Source organism: Aotus nancymaae, unplaced genomic scaffold (assembly GCF_030222135.1).
Source record: "Aotus nancymaae isolate 86718 unplaced genomic scaffold, 86718_ANA_hifiasm-v0.15.2.pri h1tg000036l, whole genome shotgun sequence".
NCBI lineage: Eukaryota > Metazoa > Chordata > Mammalia > Primates > Aotidae > Aotus > Aotus nancymaae.
Genome location: NW_026988450.1, coordinates 39,777,068 through 39,798,944, shown reverse-complemented (window position 1 = coordinate 39,798,944; position 21,877 = coordinate 39,777,068). Strand labels below are relative to the sequence as shown.

The 21,877-nt window shown below is 36.4% G+C and overlaps 2 protein-coding genes across 2 annotated transcripts in view; both read right to left on the bottom strand.

Moving 5' to 3' along the window:
• SLC26A7 (solute carrier family 26 member 7) overlaps positions 1-9,725 on the bottom strand; it is a 207,323-nt gene extending 197,598 nt beyond the window's left edge. Inside the window, exons 1-2 of the mRNA XM_064384356.1 lie at positions 9,680-9,725; positions 2,674-2,853 (exon numbers count right to left, since the gene is read on the bottom strand). The gene's annotated coding sequence lies outside the window, so the exon portion shown is untranslated. The remainder of the gene's footprint in view (positions 1-2,673; positions 2,854-9,679) is intronic.
• LRRC69 (leucine rich repeat containing 69) overlaps positions 1-21,877 on the bottom strand; it is a 102,333-nt gene that overhangs the window by 15,306 nt on the left and 65,150 nt on the right. The window contains 2 exon segments of the mRNA XM_021675786.2: positions 2,674-2,853; positions 7,779-7,880. Coding sequence (XP_021531461.2) covers positions 2,674-2,853; positions 7,779-7,880 — 282 coding nt within the window.

Below are 21,877 nucleotides of genomic sequence, written 5' to 3'. Positions count from 1 at the left end.
TTGAACTCCTGACCTTGTGATCCACCCACCTTAGCCTCCCGAAGTGCTGAGATTATGGGCATGAGCCACCGTGTCCAGCCATTCTGTATACTTCCAAAAGCTTCTTTGGTAAATTTAGTGAGTGGCTGGTGATAAGATACAGTGAGGCCGGGCACAGTGGCTCACACTTGTAATCCTAGCACTTTGGGAGGCTGAAGCGGGCAGATCACCTGAGGTCAGGAGTTTGAGACAAGCCTGGTCAACATGGTAAAACTGCATCTCTACTAGAAATAAAAAAAAAAAAAATAGCCAGGTGTGGTGGTGGGCACCTGTAATTCCAGCTACTTGAGATGCTGAGGCTGGAGAATTGCTTGAACCAGGGAGGTGGAGGTTGCAGCAAGCCAAGATTACCACCCCTGTGATCCAGGCTGGGTGAGAGAGCCAGACTCTGTCTTGAGAAAAAAAAAAAAAAAGATACGCTAAGATAGGTTAAGCAGATTCACAACTCAGGTCCTTTATTGGCACAAAGACTACTGGAGTATAATGACACACTAAATCACTCGAACAACAGGACTCAGAATCAAACTCTTTAGAGATAGATACGATGTTAGAAGTTATATGTCTAGTTCCCTATTAAAACCTTCCCACCCACCCGCACACACACTCACAGCTAACATTGAGTCCTAGACTTCCCAGCACGCCTAACAAACTAGATAGGAGTCTATGGCTTCTGGTTGCCCAGGCTCCCAGATTTTGCAGGAGTCTCACATTTAACCATATCCAAAAACAGAAGTCCTATCTCCTCCCAACAAACCTAATTCTCCCTTAGTCTTCCCTAATTTAGAAAAAAAAAAAAAAATCTGCTTCCACACAGTTCTGTCAGCCAAACATACCTAGAAATCTAAGTCTCATTACTTCTTTCTCCAAGATGCATCTCCAGTCCATCCATTTCTCTCCACTGCCACTGCAATCATCATCTCTCAGCTGGTCTAGTGCAAATAGTCTACTGTCTAATCTCACTTCCTTGCCCTCTAATTCATTCTCTATGCAGATGTTATCTTTTTAAAATGTAAATGAGGACATGTCACTCTTTAACTTAAAATTCCTCCAAATATGTCTCATCACACATTGAATAAAAGCCAAATTCCCAATGGAAACTACATGATATTTTGTGATCAATCTCCTGCGTATCTCTCTCCTAGTCAATTAATACTTTCTAATCATACCAAACCATTTTTCAGTTCCTGAAATCAGAAAGTGATTTCCTATTAATACATACTGTTCCTACTGGAACAGCTTCCTGGAAACACTCTTCTCCAATTTTACCTGACCTTCTTTTCCTTTGAGGCGTCATTTTAAAATATCCTTTCCTCCATGAAGACTTCCCTTATCCCAGATTTAAAGAGGGGTTTCCCTGATACTCTTCCTGTGAAACCCATTGGTTATGGGCTGAACTGTGTTTCTGCCAAAATTCATATGTTGAAGTTCTAACATCTAGTGCCTCCGGAAGTCACCTGGTTTGGAAATAGGACCTTTGCCAAGATGATCAACAAATGACATCTGATTTTAAACTTCTAGCTTCTACAACTGTGGGACAATACATTTCTCTTGTTTTAAGCCACCTAGTTTGTAGTACTTTGTTATATCAGCCTTAGCAAACCAGTATACCATTCTTTTATGTCATGTTAGTTACAATTTATGTTACATTTGTGTTTACTTATTTGTCTCCTTTACCAGATGATAATTTTCAGAATGGCAGAAACTGCAGCTGTTTTTAGTAATTTATTTAAAATTATCCTCCAATATTATATTATGCTAGCCAAGGAAGGCCAAGGGCTCACTAAGAACAGAAAGGAATTCTGGTATTAAAAGCAAATGTTGGATAGTCTAGAACAGGTGTAGAAAAATTATAGTCCCCGGGCTGAATTTGGCCCACCTCCTGTTTTCTTAAGACTTGTAAGCTAAGAAGGGTTTTCACATTTTTAAATGGTTGAACAAAATAAAAATAAAATATTTCATGACATGTTAACATATGATATTCAAATTCACAAATAAATTTTTACTAGAACACAGCTACACTCATTTACGTATCTAGAGCTGCATTCATGCTACAAAGGAGAGTCAAGTAGTAGTCACACAGCTCACACCATCTACAAAGCCTAAAGTATTTACTATCTGGCCACTTAGAGAAAAGGGAGTTTGCTGAGCTCTGTGAACTGCCCTGGGATTCACAACTCCTCGGTGACATAATGTTGCAGGTGCACATTTATGCATATTTAGCTTTCTAGAACACCATCATTATATAAACTAGCCAGCACATTCACCTTTTCTATACCAGGAATTCCACAACAGACTGCTGACCAGTTCTTCTTCTGAGCAAAATACAGTTCTGGTTTTATTATTAAGATTGATAAACAAACAGGATTTAATGATTTGCTGATTAAAATTTTTTAACTTCCATGAAATTTTGCTAGAATGCATGTATTCTGATAAATCTGGGAGCCTATGAATATAAATAGAATAGGTGACAATGATTATTACAGACACTTATCCAAATCTGTCTATCCTAAATCAACAGTATACTATCCATAAGCCAATCATAGGTACAAATCTAGTTAGTATTGAAAGATTTAGATAAGAACAAAGGATAGGAATAGGTCTCATGCTGGTATTCACACAAAAAGCATCATTTACCTTTGGTGGAGGAACAAACTGAACACATTCCAGTCATATAGTTATAAAGTACTGTCCACATATTGCACATGTTTTTCTCTGAGAGATTATGCTTCTGATTTCTGGGTATCATTCCATGGCATCCATTAGGAAAGGGTTATTTTCTGCTAGATGATTAATTACGAATCTTGATGTTATTTCCTAAATTGAAAAAAAAAAGGAATATAATTCCTCAGATTATTTTCAAAACTATTTTACATCACATTTATTTCCATTTCACTAGATAAAATGTTTGGCTTATTATCTAGATTCTGTTAGATTAAGATTCTGCAGTACATCTAATGAATTGTGTTGTAAATGACTGGCATTGCAAATAAGTTTGGTTTTCATCATTATAAAAATAAGTTTCTTACATTGTCATAATTCTATATCTCTTACATATTGGAATCCAAGTCATAATACATTTGCATTACACATTTTATAAAGTTAGATATAGTTTAGGTTTAAAGCTGGTACCTCTCATTACAATAAGCAAAGACTGCAAACATTCAGACTGGACTCAAAAATGAATTTTGTCATACTCACTAAGATCTAAATCCTCACTACTTAAACTGTGGTTCACAGACTGCGTCACATGGGAGCTTCTTAGATATGCAGAATGTCAGACACACTCCAGACCCACTGAATCAAAATCTGCAATTTAACAAGGTCCTCGGGTAATCTACATGCATACTGAAATTTGAGAAGCATTGGTCTAAATTCCTTGCTGCACTGAGGACCTGAATAGTGCCATCTTGAAAAAAAAGCAACGATTTCTATGAACCAAATCTCTGAATTTAATCTTTGTTACACCTATCTACCTAGATATGTTCAGAAAATTGACTTGCAATAATAATAGTAAAATACTAAATAATAAAGGGAGGTAGTGAGGAAATGGAAGTTGCCTTTCACTAGGGCTATCATAATCTTAATAAAAACATATTACATAATACATAAAATTAAATCTTCACTGACCAAGCAAGGAAAATAAATAAACTTTTGCCTGAATCCATTAAATGTTCTCCATTGTTTGTGTCAGTAGCATGGAAGCCCTGTATAAATGTTACACAAACACTGCTTGAGATTTTAATAGCGTTTGGGGATAATTTATTTGGTACATTTTTTTCCTGACCGAAGTGAAAGATTTCCCTGCAGTATTAAAACAGTTCACATAAAGCTCTGACAGGAATTTTTGAAAATACATATATACACATATAATCTTTCACTCATTCACCCCAATTAAAACTTTTAAAAACTTAAAAAAAAAAAAAGCAATATCTTATAAATTGCTGTGCCTCTGTTCCCTATTACTCTATCCCTTCCAGTTAACAAGCACCCGAGAAAGCTGCTATTATACAATAAACAGCCCTGAGCATGGATTTCTTTTATGTCCGATCCTTCAACAGCACAACCTCCTATCCACTTAAGCTCATTCTCCTGGATAGTTGCATGACTGAGGTCATGCTTTAACACTAATATTACCAGGGCTCCTAAATCAGATGTTTATTATCACCCTTTCTCCAACTACTTAAGCAGAGCATAGCTTGTGATTCTTAAAGAAATATTGATTTAATAGGTAGGCTTTTAGCTACATGAATTCAATGGCCAAGTCTTATTATAAAGTTGTGGAAAACTCATGGATAAGGATTCACTACCCAAAACAGCAGATGATAGAAGCATTTGTTGAAATACAAGGGACCTAAAAATAGGTCACGCAGATCACCTTTTCCATTTATGATTTCTGGACCCAAACATGTTTGTTGCACTCAGTATATTTGACAGCTCTTACATCACCCATTATTTATATTTTTCTCCTACTTGTTGCCAGTGTGTTACTTTGGAAGGATAACATATGTCATTAAAATATAAAGTTATTACTTGGAAATGTGAGTATATATAAAATACTATTGGCATGATCAACAGTATCTTTTAGGAGACCTCTTAGAGATACATTCAATGCAATTTTTGAGAATATACCAGTGTTATTTAAAAGTCAAAAAATCTTTTATAGACCAAAGTGGTCTATAAAAATATTTCAAAATATTCAAATTGCTCCTCTTAGATAGCTTATATGCTATTTTCTTAGAATACTTATAAGTTAATTATATTATAATTAATCACAAATTGAAATTAATTTTATATATATCCTATCTTTCCTTACATATAATTTTTGAGTTATTAAATTATATACATAAAAATTGTATAATATAAAAAAATTAAATACAAAAACAAATATGAATCCTTAGGAGTGATACATTTTGGAACTATTGCATAATAGGTGTTATTATATGTACAATAGGCACTAAAAAATAGTATTAATGGCAAAAATTCAAAGTCAGAGACAAATATATACATAAGTGTAAATTCTGGCTCTATGACTTATTTGCTGTGTGATCATATTTGGGTGAATCCTTAACTTCCCTTATCTTGAATACCTCATCTGTAAAATAGAGATTTTTCCAATACTATCACAAAGAGAATTAAATTATATAACAATGGTAAACCATTTAGCCTGGCATCTACTAATGAAGTATATTCTGGCTAATATTTTGCTATAATATAGTTGTTAGCATTACATTTTACTTCATAAATCTCTGAGATGAGGTAATGTTTTAAAAATCATTACCAAGGCATAACTCATATCATAGTTACTAGAATTCTTTGACATAGCAAGTAGCTTAATCAGCAACATTGACTAAATGCCCAGTATAAATAACTCTTAAATACAAATCAACTTAAGCCATTTTTCTGAGAAAAATTCTAAGAAGTACTCTTAAAACTACCCAAATCATTTACATATTACAGGCAAAAATAGCTACTTCCACTAAATACATTGTAAAAATTAACTTTTGTGCACCTGGACCCTACAGTTTTGAAAATCAGAACAATTTCTCTCTCATTAACAGTCACAGGGCAAGGTTCTTACCCTGGAAGGCTCTATGTAAGACAGCTATCAGATTGGATTAACTGCTCATCCAGCCTCCTCCACAAACCAGAATCTCCTCCAACCCCGGGCAATCCTGTCTCCATTTCCCTCAGCTCCCTACATCCCCTTTCTGAACCAATATTGTAGCCAGGAGTCTGGGACCCAACTGCTTAAGATAGCATCATTGTCCCAACACTTGGTAGCTCTGTGACCTCAGATAAGTTATTTGACCTCTCTGGGTCTCCATTTCTTTATCTATTAAAAGTGGCCAATAATGATACCTATCTTTATAGGGTTAGTAGAGAACTAAGTTAGTTTATTCCTATTAAGTGCTTAGAATAGTATCTTGTCCATCATAAGCATAAAATAAGTGCTAGCTACTACTATTATACTGAAATACTTGAAGAAAGGAGAAAAAATAAGTTATAAAGGAATAAAATTAAATACAACAGTTATTCAAATTATTTACAATTAAATTTCAAATGAGATGTTTTTCTGTTACAGAAGAGTAGGAAATAATGATGTTTGTGAAAATATTCTGTGAAAGAAAATTTGAAAACCAAAATTAAACTTTACAAGATGCCAGTTCTTTGACCCAGCAGTTTCATTTTTAGGGATAATATGCACAAGTGCTAGAAATTTACTATGAGAATGGTCACTGTCACTTTGCTTTTTGTTGTTCTTGTTTTTCGACTTTGGGGGTTTTTTTGAGACGGGATCTTGCTCTGTCACCCAGGCTGGAGTGCAGTAGCATGATCCCAAGTCATTGCAGACTCAACCTACTGGGTTCAAGGGATCCTCTTACCTCAGTCTCGTGAGTAGCTGAGCCTGGCTAAGGATTTTAAATTTTGTAGAGATGAGGTCTCACTCTGTTGGCCAGGTAAGTCTCAAACTCCTGGGCTCAAGCAATTCTCCTGCTATACAATGCCAAAGTGCTGGGGTTTCAGGCTGTGCCCAGCCTTGTATCTTTGTTTATAAAGGCTAAAAGGCCAGAAAACTATTAATACTTTAAACATCCAACAGTGGGGAAGCAGTTAAAAATATCATGATATCATCATATACAGAATACCATGTATTCATCAAAAAAGATGTCACGGCCTGGTTTTGTTTGTTTGTTTTGTTTCACTGATTGGAAAGCTATTCACAATAACTGAGAACAAGTCTATATAGTATATAGAGTTTGAACTCATCTTTAATTACAAAAATATTCTGAATGCATAAAAAATTCTAAAAGAATAAATGTCAGAGAGATAAGTATTAATTAGATTTCTTAGTATTTTTATTAATTCTATTGGCTTTTCCCCCTAATTTCTCTAAAGGAGCTTGTATTACTTTTGTAGTAAGAAACTTTTTAAAAGTCAGTATAAAGAAATTTTTATTTTCTTCATTGCTTATCTGTATTTTCTAGTTTTCTATAATTAAACAGGTAACTCATATAATAATTTAATTAAAAAAAAAAACAAAGTAAGCCACTGGACAAGACTGATAGTTGAGTTCCATACAAATCCCAAAAGTCTTATGACAACCCTGCACATTAGCTATAGACCCAAATAGACCTTGGAAATCTAAATTCATGATGGAGAATCATAGTCAAATGTGGGAGGATCTGTGATCTCTGACTTGTCTATTACCAAAGAGTCCTCTAATATGCTTTCCTCTTCCTTCTTTTCATACCATTAACTTGTTTTGCTGAAGTGAATGTAGTTTCTGGATCACATTCATTCATCCACTAGGGATAGAGACAAGTAAAAAGGGAGTAGAGGATTACATTGGATTCTATAAACAAGTCAAAAAGATTATGTATAGGATCCACATTGCCAATGGAGTTGGGTTACATTAATTATTTGCTGGCTTGGCAAGATAGCATAAGAAGAAATACCTAACGTAGATGATGGAGGATGAATGCAGCAAACCACCATTGCACGTGTATACCTACATAACAAACCTGCACATGTACCCCAGAACTTAAAATACAATAAAAAAAATGTGAACTCAAGTAGAATTATTTGCCAATATTATGAACATATGGCTCATTTTTAACTAATAAATATTTCTACAGATATGAGACTAATGAATCAAAAAAAAAAAAAAGAAAGAAACTCTTTAAAACTTAAACTGTGGCTTTAGTTTAAATACTTAAGTGAATGAGGTAAGCCTTCACCTGTAGACTTCAGACATTCTCCTGTTGTTTAGCAATCTCTGGCCACTGCAGGAACAGTGGGTTTCCCTCACAGTAGAATTCCCTCAGCTTCAGATCCTGAAACTTTTCAAACAAAATAAAATCCTTATTGCATAACAAAATAATGAAACTTACCTCTGAAGCTACATCTTTAATAAAATTAAATGGAAATTACTTTATTTAGGACTTAAAATCCACAGTCAATATTAGTGTGGATTTAAGTCCTAAATAAAGTAACTTAGGGGCACACTGGGGCATATTCTACTTACCAGAAACATAAGAATTTTAAAGCTGGCCTGAATGACCATGACCTTAGAGGTCACTGGTCACATCCTCATCCTAAACAACTCAGAAAACTTGTTCAGAGTTATAGAACTGGTTAGTAATATAATAGGAACTAATAAATTGAGTGCTAGGAACATTTTGCAAATATATTTGTTAGAGAACAAAGCATAATGAAAAATAACATCCTAACATACACCAACCTCTAGATCTCAAAGACTGTCTTATGATCCGTTTATGTTTCATGAGGAAAGTAAAAGAAATATAAGAACATCAAAATGTTAGCATTATAACCTATTAGAGACAGTGAAAATACTACTAAAAATACAAAAATTAGCCAGTCGTGGTGGTGCATGCCCATTATCTCAGCTACTCGGGATACTGAGGCAGAAGAATCACTTGAACCCAGAGGCAGAGATTGGAGTAAGCCGAGATCGTGCCACTACACTCCAGCCTGGGCGACAGAGTGAGGCTCTGTCTCAAACAAAACAAACAAACAAACAAACAAAAATATATATATATATAAAATATATATATACACACACACATACACACACAGATCACAAGGATATTTAAACTTCTATGGAGAAAATCTAAATCCAGTTGGACTCTACAACTTCAGTAGAAAAAGAAGAGATTAAGAAGAGAATAAGAGAAAAGAATAAGACATTATTAATATTTGCCTTGCCTCCCAAAAACCCATGTAGGTTTCACAGTAAATTTAATTTAGGGAGTTATTTATCTGAGCCTAAGTTTCAGCTGTAAAATGGATACATATGTCCTATCTTAAGTAGTAAGCTGGTAAACCAGGTCCCTGAAATGAAAATTTGCAGTTAGTGTTGACCCCACAGTGTAAATACTCCTGCTACGGCTGATTCAAGTCACTGAACAGAGTTTGTGAAGAGATGTGCAAAATTAGCTCTTATTAGCTTGGGTGAGGTGGCTCCAAACCACTGCATCTCACAACATTTATAGGGAAATTAGAGATATTTCCATAATTTGAGCCTAGAATTTGAAATGTAGCAAGTATGTAACAAATTAAAAATAATTTATTTTAAACATCTGGGATATCATGTCATTAGGTTTCAAAAGTACAGGAAAGCTTATACAACATAGGCAGATGTTTAAATAAAATACAAAGCTCAAGTCTATGTTAGTATCACCTTGAGTCCTGGTCTCAAAACAGACATTCTAATTTTCTTAATTCAGTTTTCTATGTTAACGATCTCAAGGGCACAACCTAGGGAGTTGAATCCAACATTAGCTCCAAGTCAGTACTTGGTAGGCTGAAATGAGAAGGGGTAGTCCCTGCACTTCATTCTATATAACCACCATTCTTTTCTTTCTGTCCTAAAGGATATCATTACATAATTTATGCTAAACTCATAGTACTCTCAGAAAACATCAATACAGAGAGATTAATATAGAGGAGAAGGAAGGAATAAGTAAAGCAGAAACGAGCAGGTGAAGAACACAGAATGATCTTAGAACATTAATACCTTTCACTTATCTTCTCCTTTGTGACCAGAGGAAAAGGCATTTAAGTGAACCCCTGGATAAGTTTGAAGACACTGGATGGTTAAAAGAGTCAGACACGGTACCTTCAACTGTTTGAAGCAGAGAATAAGACCATATGTCAGTTGAGTTTGGAGGCAGGGTATCAGTGTGAATGGAGACAGGAAGAAAGCAGTGAAGGTTTGAAATGTCCCGCAGTTTTCACTAAAGGAATCTGAAAAGAACCACACAAATATATTGTACAGAAGTGTTGAGAGACGCACTGTAATCTATACATTGGTGGTGGCCCCTGTCTGCACAATTATGTGCTTCCCTTCAGCATTCAGCTTCCCAGATGCAATATAAAGAGTTTGCAGCATGAGTATGTCAGAAAGTAAAAGAATGAGCACTTTGTGTGTACTAAATATTAAAGGGAAGGACTGCTCCTTTAGGGTCTAGTCTGGTTACAGAAAGGAATAACAATACTAGCTCTGATGGACTTGGAGAAAAGAAGATGTGGCAGGACATAAAGTCTCAATGACTTTGACTTAACGACTCATTGAGTGACTTCATGTCATCGAGTCATTAAGTGAAAAGATATGGACATAAAGCCATACGAGAGCTTGAACATACAAGAAACCAGTGGTCACATTGCCATACCAGATCTTAATTCTTCAAATTTAGAGCAGGTGAAGGTGATGTCAAGATCTAGACTTGACTGTAGATATGGTTTGCTGAAGTGAAGACTGAGGAAGCTCATTAAAATGAAGGATTCAAGGAACTCTGAGGCTAAGATGTCTTTCTTAACTGCCTTCTTGAGTGATGGTCTCAAATATTTACTGTCCACTGGACCTCTCCAGCTGGAAGTTCCATGGGTACCTAAACTTCTAAATTCTAAGCCTAAACTCATGTTTCTCCCAAATTACACTTTTTCCTTTCTTTTCTTTTCTCTTTTTTTTTTTTTTTTTTTTTGAGACGGAGTCTCATTCAGTTTCCCAAACTGGAGTACAGTGGTGTGATCTTGGCTCACTGCAACCTCCACCTTCCGGCTTCAAGCGATTCTCCTGCCTTAGCCTCTGGAGCAGCTAGGATTACAGGCGCGTCAACTTGCCCAGCTAATTTAAGTATTTTTAGTAGAGACAGGGTTTCACCATGTTGGTCAGGCTGGTCTCAAATGCCAGACCCTGTGATTCACCTGCCTCTGCCTCTCAAAATGCTGGGATTACAGGTGTGAGCCACAGTGCCCTGCCCGCTTTTTCATTTTTGTCATCACTCACTTCAAAATCTCTCATCATGTCCTGTCAAGTCTACCTTCTTAAAACTTTTGGAAACCTCTCTTTCCACCCTCCATCCCATCCACCTCCTCACCACCCTGACACAATCTTCTACTCCTGGCCCCACCCATGACCCACCCCACCTTCAATGGAATAAGGTCTTTGCTTATGTGAGTTATAGCAATGGTACTTGACTTAGTTTCAGTGCAAACTTTTTGCTGAAGAAATGGTTTTCTGAAAGGAAAATCTGGTCATATAACAACCTTGCTTAAAACTTTTCAAGACATAATCTGCACATGTCCCCCGGAACTGAAAGTTAAAACAAACAAGCAAAAAAAAATAAAAAAACTTTTCAATGCTCTCTTTTGTTCATAGGATAAATTCAAAGCCCCTCATATGTCATTCTTGGCTCTCCTTGGCTGACTCTCCAACCATATATCCTAGTAAGCCCCATCTTTACCCTTTTAGCTTTCAGAGGTACTTAGAGATCTCATGACATGCCTGTGTCTTATCTCACCGGTATGACTCATGCCATACCCTTTTAACTCATGCTACACCTGGATCATCTCTTCAAAACTAAAATGTCACCCTTCTAAGCTTCCCCAGCCTGTAATGTTTCCTTGTCTTTTCATTGGGCCTGGTATATAAATTAATTGTATTATCTATAAATACTCTGAGACAATCATGGTTGAAAAGTCTATCTTCATCTATTAGGTTTTGGTCTCTTTAAAACTATGACTTAAGTGACGAACAGAAGCTTAAATTTCAATGCCTAGTACACAGCTGATGTTCAATAAATAATTTATGAATAAACAAATATCTTCTCAGAAAACCCAGACACATTCGGTTCTCCCTGCACACTCAAGATTTGCAATGACCTTCTTCTCCATATTTGATAAATTGTTATAATTGTTCCCACAAAGCCCCAGGCCTCAGAAAGAATATACAAATTTAGCAAGTCCTTCTGTTGCTTCAGACTAGATTAAAGTAGTCTGAAGGAATGAGAGAAATCAGAAGGGGGCTAGTTTAGCAGGAGCATTTATAAAGTAAACTAGGGGTGAGGGAGGAAGCTGAGATTTCACATGGATTCAAAAATAGAACCAATAAGTAGAGTATGACAAATTACTGTACATTCTTCAAGGAACTCTGAGCAGCTCAAAACGCAGAGGGTTACTCTTTAGTGAGAACTGGGATCTCTAAATAGGCTTAAGGTCATGTTTTGAGGAGCAGGAATAAGGGGCTGAGGCATCCAAAAATTAGATTTAATTAATAACTCTAAAAAAAGATATGAGTACTATTTGTGACCAATGGGAAATTCAAGAAACTGTATGATAAACTTGATATCTAATCAGAATTGTGGAGCAATTAGGCTGATAATATCATTTGAACATAAGAAAGCCAAAAAATCTGTACTGGGAATCCCTCTCTCACACACCCTGCATGAAGAGGAAGGAAAATAATCAGAAAGTGACATAGAGTCATAATCCTTCAGTATCTGCTGAATATTTGTCCCAAGAAAAGATCCTTAGAGGGAGTTGATGAGAGGAGGCTAAGAGCCAACCCTGGGGGGAGTAGATAACTAAACTCCCAGGCTATACACACACACACACACACACACACACACACACACACACACATACACACATACACAGAGAGAGAGAGAGAGAGAGACAGAGAGACAGAGAGACAGAGAGAGAGAGAGACAGAGAGAGAGAGACCTTCCTCATTCTAGTCAGGGAGAAGAAGTTGAAGGTCCCCCAAACCCAGGCGCAGGCCCTTCCCTGCCTTTTGTACACTGGGCCTTAAAGCTGAAGGGAGAATGAAAGGAGAGTCCTCTTCAGGCTTTTCCATTTAAACATCAGCATAGAAATAATTGATCTGGGAGGGCTTATTTGCGTCACCACACAGTCCCCACCCCATGCCTGTTTTAGACCCCACTTCTTCCTTTGAACTACCTGAGAACCAGTAGCCCAAAGAGGTCTCTCTGCCTCCATTCTGCCTGGGTGTGCCAACCTTAACCAAGCAATTGCTTTACAGAGTAAATCACACCTATTCACTCCCCCACTCACAACCACTCAGTGGTTTCTCATCTCACTCAAAATGAAATGCACACTCCTACCCTGGCTTATAGGACTTGGTTATGATTTGGATTCTGTACTATCTCTTTGGTCTCATCTCCTAGCACTTGCTCTCTCACTCTTTCTCTATCTCTCTCTCTCTCTCTCCCCACCATGGTAACACTGGTTTTCTTCACAAGCATTCTCCACCTTGGGGCCTTTGCATTTCCCTTTTCTAGGAACAATTTGGTCTCAGTTTTGCCATATCATAAAACATCACAACAAAATGGAATAAGATCTTTAGTGGTTTCAGAGAGGAAGTGCTTATGACCCAAAGATTCAATAACCAGAAAGTTTTCTTTGTTATTCCAAAGCAACATAAAAAACCTTCTCATTTGTTCATGAGACATGCAACTTAACCAAAGAAAATTACTTATGGCCAGCAGCTGAAAGAGAGTAAGAAAGAAACAAGAATTTGAAGGATACATTCTTTTAGCCTGTCAAAACACTAAGAATAAAAATTAGAACACCCACTTCCCCCATGCAAACAAGATTAGGACAATCTAGAAACAAATTGGCAATGCCATTTGAAAGGCTGAAAGTTATTCTTACTCTTTGAGTAATTCTTATAGGAATTTCTCCAAAAAAAAGTATTTAAAACAAAGACAAATATTTATGCATAAAAGGTATTTCTCAGAATTATTTAAATTTCAGAGGGATGGGCGGGTGGGGTCTTACTCTGTCATTCAGGCTGGAGTGCAATGGCACAGTCTTAGCTCACTGCAGCCTCCACCTCCTGGGCTCAAGCTATCCTCCCACCTCAGCCTCCTGAGTAGTTGGAACTACAGGCACATGCCACCATGCCCAGCTAATTTTTTGTATTTTTGGCAGAGATGGGGTTTCGTCATGTTGCCCAGACTGGTCTCGAACTCCTGAGCTCAAGTGATTCACCCAATTTGGCTTCCCAAAGTGATGAGGTTACAGGTATGAACCACTGTGCCAAGCCTAAATTTTTTTTTAAAAAAAACGTTTTTCTATGTTAAAAAAAATGCATGGTAAATTATGTTATCATATGCCTGAATCCTCTGACACTCAACCTTTTCATTTCATATATCTTACAAAACCTTTTGGGTCATTCTTGCCACTAGGTTTCCTTGCCTCTGTGGTGCTGTTTGCAGAGTCACACCTCAGGGCAGACAAGAATCACCATAAATTCATCATTAGCAGCTTCCAGTATACCCTCAGTGGTTGCCAACAATTCCAATCTAGTTAACAGGGTCTCCTAACTAAATTTTTCTTGCTAGCTCATAATTCTTTGCTCAGTCATGAAATGGTGCTCCCCAGAGCCCACTACATTCTCTTTTCACTTTTATCTTCTTTTCTCTGGCCAATTTTAGCCATATTCATGAAATTGATTAAATCTCCATGGCAAAGACTATGGTTCCACACTCAATAGGCAACTACATACTCAAAATCTTCACATGTCAAACTCACTCACTGTGTCCAATATTGAACCCATGATCTGCCTTCCTAAAATTTGGTCTTCTTCTAGTATTGTCTATCTCAGCCCATAGAAAACATACTGACTCCATCACCATTTTTAAATTTACGTGTTAAATATCTCTTAAATCTGTTCATGTCTTTCCACTCTTCCTGCACTGCCTTAGACCAGGTTATCTTCATTTCTTATTTGACTTCACCAAAAGTCTATCAGAAATCCATCCCACATTCCCTCCGGCCTCCCACCAGTATGTCTGCCATTCTTCAGATGAAAAGATCTTTTCAAAACAAATCTGATTATGTCACCATCTACATAAAACTCTTCCAGATTTCCATGGTCCTTATAGTTCAAAATTCTTAGCATGCCCTACATTCCTTGGCCACAGCCTGCTCCCACACAATCTCTGGGCCCCAGTCACACTGAATTTCTTCCAGTTTTCTGAACATTTATGTTCCCTACCACCACAGGGCCTTTCCACGTGCTATTCCCTCTGTCTGGAACGTGTCTTTCCCCTTTACCTAACTGATTGTTGTTCATTCTTCAGCTCTCAATTTGTGTCACCTCCTCCAGGAAGCCTTCCCCAGCTTACTTGTTTAGTCGGGCTCCTGCTGTCTATCATGGATCTATGTTCCTTTCTTTTAGTGTGCTGATTTCAGTTTGTAATTATACATTTATGATGTTAATCATTTGGTAATAATTGTTTCTCTACACACTACAGCTCAGAAAGAGCAGACCCTCTATGGTTCCCTTATTCTATCTCCAGTTCCTAATGCAAAGCTTAACATAAAATGCAAAATGTATGGATTTAGAAAGATGGACTTGTGAGTAAAATTGCCTTGTTTGAATTTCAGCTCCATACTTACTAGCTGTGAGAACCTGAGCCACAATACTGAGTCTCTTTAAGTAAAATGGGACTAATAATTATAGGTTCCTCATAATGGTTAATATGATTATTAAATGATATAATCCATATAAAGTACTTAGAACAGTTCCTATGACAGAGTAAATAATTAATATTAGCTGTTATTATCACAGTAGGTAGTCCACAGGTTCAACCATTAATAATTTAAACATGTATCATTTACTTTCTATTTTTTATTATAATGTTTTAGTAAATATTAGGATTAAATATCCTGTGGCCCATAAAATATATTCAAAATTTAAAAGGTAATAAATTTAATGATGTTTACAAGAGATTTTTAATGACAAAATTGTCTTGATATTATATTGAGTAAAGTAAGCAGTATGCAAAACTGTTTTTAAAAAATATCTTTTAAATCATAAATATTAAAACAAAGCATAGAAATGTGCTAAAATATTAACAGTTGTCAATGGGTTGTATAGTTGTAATTTATTTTTTATGCACTTTTATATTTTCCTAAATTTTCTAATTCAGAAAATTATTTTTGTAACCAAAAGAAATACCAGAAAACCCTTTCTTCATTTAAGTGTTAGGAAATAGACCAAAATTGGGCCTCATAATGTACAGAAAAATGTGCCTGTTTAAGTGTTAGGAAATAGACCAAAATTGGGCCTCATAATGTACAGAAAAATGTGCCTGTCGATATCAAAGCTGGTAGTCTTTTATTTTTTCATCTTTTATGTTACAGGTGATCATCATTCTTCCTGCTTAGGTAAGTTAATGCTTAAGAATAAGACAAAAATCTCCATTTTGGGCCTCCACTGACTCTTTAAAGTCTGTACTCTGCTTTTTAATGATCTAGTTACATTGCCTGAACTTTCCTTATTTTGAACACTCCTTTCTCATAAGGACCATTGCTGCCAAGTTAAATCATATGCCTAGTTCCATCCATCAGTTGCTTCTTTCTCCTATCAATATTTCTAAGGTACTCCTCTTCCTATTACCTCTTTGCATTATCTAAACCCTACAATGTCTCTCTTCATACTTAACTAAGTCTTGACAGTTTATTTGTATGAGTTTTATCTCTTTTCCTTCTAAATAACATCCTAGTCATATAAATTGTCTTTATGTAATTGACACACTTTGCGTAGTAGCTTAAAACATCTTGAGGTACTTTCTTTTACACAACTAAAGCACTAAATCTGTCTGACCACTTAATTTGCATGTATGTTATGTCAGATCCACATATTATGTCTCTGATATCTAAACATGCCACAAGTTTATAATAAAATTTCCTTATATCTGTATGTCAAAAAGGTGAATGACCACAATACTTTCTCTCTCCCCACTAAGTAATTAGGAGGGGAATGAGGGAGGATGGAATTTTAATTCTGCCTTGCCTTGATTTCATCACACGTTTATATTTCAATTTTCATAGCCTAAATATGTTCATAATTTGCCCAGAAATGACTCTTCAGTTATATAATTATCTCTGATAACCACTTTATTTCTGAATCATTTATACAAAAAAATAAAAAAAAACCCTTGTAGCAATTCTTATCCTTTTTTCCTCCAGATATTTTCTTTAAAATAATCAACGGTGGCTCACGCCTGTAATCCCAGCACTTTGGAAGGCCGAGGCGGGTGGATCACGAGGTCAAGAGATCGAGACCATCCTGGTCAACATGGTGAAACCCCGTCTCTACTATAAATACAAAAAATTAGCTGGGCATGGTGGCGCATGCCTGTAATCCCAGCTACTCAGGAGGCTGAGGCAGGAGAATTGCCTGAACCCAGGAGGCGGAGGTTGCGGTGAGCCGAGATCGCGCCATTGCACTCCAGCCTGGGTAACAAGAGCGAAACTCTGTCTCAAAAAAAAAAAAGAAAGAAAGTAGGTAGTAGCTTAAAACATCTTGAGCATTGTGTTTGATATGTTATGGATCTGTGTCTCTGACCAAATCTCATGTAGAATTGTAATCCCCAGTGTTGGAGGTGGGACTTGGTGAGAGGTGATTGGATTATGGAGATGTTTCTCATGAATGGTTTAGCACCATCTCCCTTGGTATTGTTCTCATGATAGTGAGTTCTCATGACATCTGGTTGTTTAAAAGTATGTTGTACCTTCCTTCTTGCTCTCTCTCTCTCTTGCTTCTGCTCCCACCACATGAGACAACTTGCTCCCCCTTTGCCTTCCACCACAATTGAAAGCTTTCTGAGGCCTCCCCAGAAACAGAAGCCACTATGCTTCCTGTACAGCCTGCTGAACTGCAAGCCAATAACACCTCTTTTCTTTATAAATTACCCAGTTTCAGGTATTTATTTATAGCAATGCAAGAACGGCCTAATACAGTGTTAAGTGCAATGACTTTGGAGTTAGCTAGACCTGGGTTCCAATCCCAGGTCTCATTTAATCCTCAATGAAGGTATTATTAGCTTCTGTTTACAGATACAGAATATAAGACCTAGGTGAATTACAAGAACTCTACCAACTTTACATGGAGAAAATGCTTCATCTGAATCTTAAAAGTCAAGGAGAAATCACAGAGGAGAAGCAAAAGCATTCAGGGTAGTGTACCCATAGACATCCAGGAATGAGACTACCATGGCCCCCTGCCAATCTTGTCCGAGGATCACCTCTCAGGTAATCCTGCTTTCTAGGAGCACCAATTAAGGAAAGATCTGTTGCTAGAAGCCAGTTCCTAAGGTCCCTTCAAATAATGTGAAAGGACTCCGCTGACAAACTTCTCATGTCTTGATTCATGTATACCCTGAAATTTCTGAATGTTCCTTGAAATGTAAAGACTTACATCAGAGGATAACATTCTGCAAACATTTTTCAGAAACTTTTGTTATCTTTACCAGGAGTCTATAAAACTTGTGAGCACCAACCTAATGTTGTCTAATACATGACAAAGGGAAACAGGAAGATAAAAGCAAAATGCTAGTTCCCTGCTTAACAAAATATTTGCCTCAACTTTATATATTAATTGTATTGTCTGAACATTTAGGAACATTTTCCTTTTTGTTGGATTGCCCTTGAAGCTCTTCCATCTATTAGGAAGAAAGTCATCTAAGTTAATTACATAGAATAAAAGATAACTCATAACAAGTTATCAAAGTTGTTGTTTTAAGTGGCCCAGAAAGAAGAGGGGCCATATCAATTGTAGCACACAAGTTTTCAGCTGTTGCAAACAGAAATTAAATAGGCCTCCAGGCCTGGACTCTCTGCAGCCTATTACTCTATCATCTATCATATATCATCACATTTTATCCATCACAGAAATCTGATAAACATATAGCACGAGAATTGGAGTTGAAAAGCAGAAAACATTTACTGTTAGAGAATAAAACCTAGGAGGTTTGGAAAGAGACCGAGATGAAAAGAGAAAGAAATATAGGTTTTTAACCCTACAATTCTATTGCTAGAACCTACAGACTTTTGTTTCTCCAGAATAGCTGATACTATTTATTTTCATTTCACGTCGTTCCCTTTCTGCTTTTAAAAAGAAAATTTTCTGCATTCCAAATGGATTGGTTATCATTTATTGAGTACCATGTGCAGCAGCATTTCAGCACAGGGCTCAGGCATACCTATATAGGAGCCTAATATTATTGGCATCAAAAGAGTCATTTTTGCTTGTTATATTAAAGTGAATGTAACAAAATAAACAACCTTTAAATAATTATGTTGAACCATACTTCTTCTTAAACATATTTCAACATATATCGCTGATTCTTGTCATATTTGATAGAAATAAAGTAAAATAGAATGAACAGTCTATTGAATATTTGCCTGAGATTATATCTAAGAATCAGGTGAGATGAAAAGTACAGAGTACAGTAATTGATTGTCAGATCCTTCCTAGAATACCTTCACAAATAAATTAGCAGAGAACACCAAAATGTCTCTTAAAAATCTGCTAACATTTACCCTTTTTTAGAATTAATACTATTCCTGAATGACTTGATGTTCAAATATTATATATAAACATATGCACCATAATTTTGAGATGATCCATTCAAAATTACCATCTATGGTTCTAAACTGTACATTCTTTATGTGCTAATCAGTCCTTGACTAAAGGATATTGTAATTATTAATAAAGTAATTCAGATCTGATTCCTCCCCTGAAAAAGACTATGATTACCTATTTTTAATAAAATGGCCAGTTAACTAAATATTAACATAAATAAATTAATTAAATAGAACAATATAATAATATTTCAAATATATTTAAACTTACTTACTGTGATGATTAATTTTATGTGTCAACTTCACTGGGCCATGGAGTATCTAGATATTTGGCTCAACATTATTTCTTGGTGGGTCTTAAGGGTGTTTCTAGATGAAATTAGGGAACTGATGAACTGAATGAAGAAGATTGCCCTCCCCAGTGTGATTGGCCATTATCCAATCTGTTGAAGGCATGACTAGAACAAAAAGGTGGCGGAAGGGAGAATTCACTCTGTCTGACTGAACTAGAACATCAGTTTCCTTCTGTACTGGGACTGAGGCTTATGCCATCAGCTCTCTTGCTTCTAAAGCGTTCATGATTGAACTGAAAGGATATGGCTGGCTTTCCTGGGCCTTCAGCTTGTGAACAGCAGTTAGTGAAGTGAGACTGCTCAACTCCCATAATCATGTAAGCCAATTTATTATAATAAATATATTGAGAAAGAAAGAAAGAGAGATATCCTGTTGGTTCTGTTTCTCTGGCAGACCCTAATATGTCTATTTAAAATATATCATAGAGACAGATAGTGCCTGAAACCATAAGCCAAAGAAATTACTAAGAAAAGAGGCAATGGAAATCTGACAGCAATTGCAGATGAAATAGAGGATGCCATGAAATAAATTCAGTAATACAGATTACCTAGAAAATGTTAAGTAATCTTATGTGAGAGAAAAGAGAAGATTCAATGAAAGAAATGTTGTTATACTGTACAAGAAGGAAATACAGCAAAATGTGAATAGTGATCATCTGCAGGGAGCATCTAAAGTGGTTCTTTAAAGCATGTCCAATTATATCACTCCTCTGCTCAAAAAATAAATAAATAAATGCCAGTGTTGTCACATCTCATTCAGAACTTAGTCCTTTCCAAGATAGTTAAAAATCAGTCCAGAATACCATTCAACATACAATGAAACCACCAAATTTTCCTGCTCCGTTGATGCCCCCCTTTCTAAGTGCAACCACCCACCTAGAGACCCTGTCACCTGCAGATTTTACACCATATAATTCTACTGCTGGAGAACTGAAATAACAGAACAAGAGCTTGACTCCTGAGCCAAAGAAAGCCAACATAGCCTGGCCACAAACTCTGATTCAATCACCTAGCTGTGAAAGGGCTGACCTAATCATATACACTTTGGGAATTTAAACCAATAAATATGGAAATAATTTGACATTTCATTCTGGAAGCTGAAATACAACAGGTATTATGTCAGGGGCCAGAGAGTGCATAGCAGCCTATGTACACGTTGAAGTTATAAAAGGGTAGAAACAAGATATAAGCAAAAGAAGCATTTGGAATATAGATAAGATATGTTGCATTTAATAGATGTGATAACTTAAATTTTTATCCAACTGAGGATTCCTGACCCTCCATGAACTGAGAACCACATGCTAACTCCAGTACCTCTGAGCTCTGCCCATCCTTACCATATCTCCTGTGTGAGTGTCCATGAGCTTTTCCCTAGTCCTCCCTGTGTAACTTTAACTAAATTCCATTTATGTTCTGATCAAAGAACTAAAAGAAAACATGCACAGCAATTTCAACATGCCATAGAATTCTCCCGCTCCACCTTCGGCAGACAGACAAGTCAGTCCAATGTTTCTAAATTCCTCCAAAAAACCTTCATGGGTACTTTTCAGTGAATTCTCCTTTGCAAAATGTCAAATTCTACTTCTCTCTTCTCCCAGTCTAAGACTCCCAATCCTTAGTCATTTTTCCTTGAAAACAATCTTTTCAGGTTTTAAAAGCCAGTTATACAATTAATACCTCTCCACTGGATAGGAAAGGTTATACCTAGAGATGCTCTTTCAACCATACTTGTAAACCTTGAAGCACTGGTTACAAAGAAAAGCAGGAATGAGCAGTTAACAGACTCTACAAAAGGCACTTTCCTTAGGGAATACCAAAGACATAAAAGCTCCCAACTTCTGCCCTGGGATAGTCTATGATTTAAACTACAGAATTCCATTTTAAAATATATTCGGACCAGGAAACAAGTCATAGCAGTGAATTAGACAAAAGCTATTCAAAGATTTTGTGAAGGCTGTTTATAGTTTGAAAACTAATTGTGAGATCTTGTCTTCCATTTATCTTATCTGACAGGAAATTAAAAATTGAGCGGTCAGATTTTTGATGGGGATTGCAGAAAGAATGTCACTTGAAGCTTATAGCTTGGTTTCCATGCAAGACCCAGTGTGGTTTTAAACAAAGCCTTTCAAAGGCATAGAACCTTTAATTTTACTTAGTGTATTTCTTCTGTATTAGACTATATGTTTCAAGGGGTTCTTGAATGCTTACCTTCCTAAAGTCACGATTTTAACTAGAAGAACACTGTTTTTTAGCTTTTCATATAACGTTATCTGTACTTAATAGTA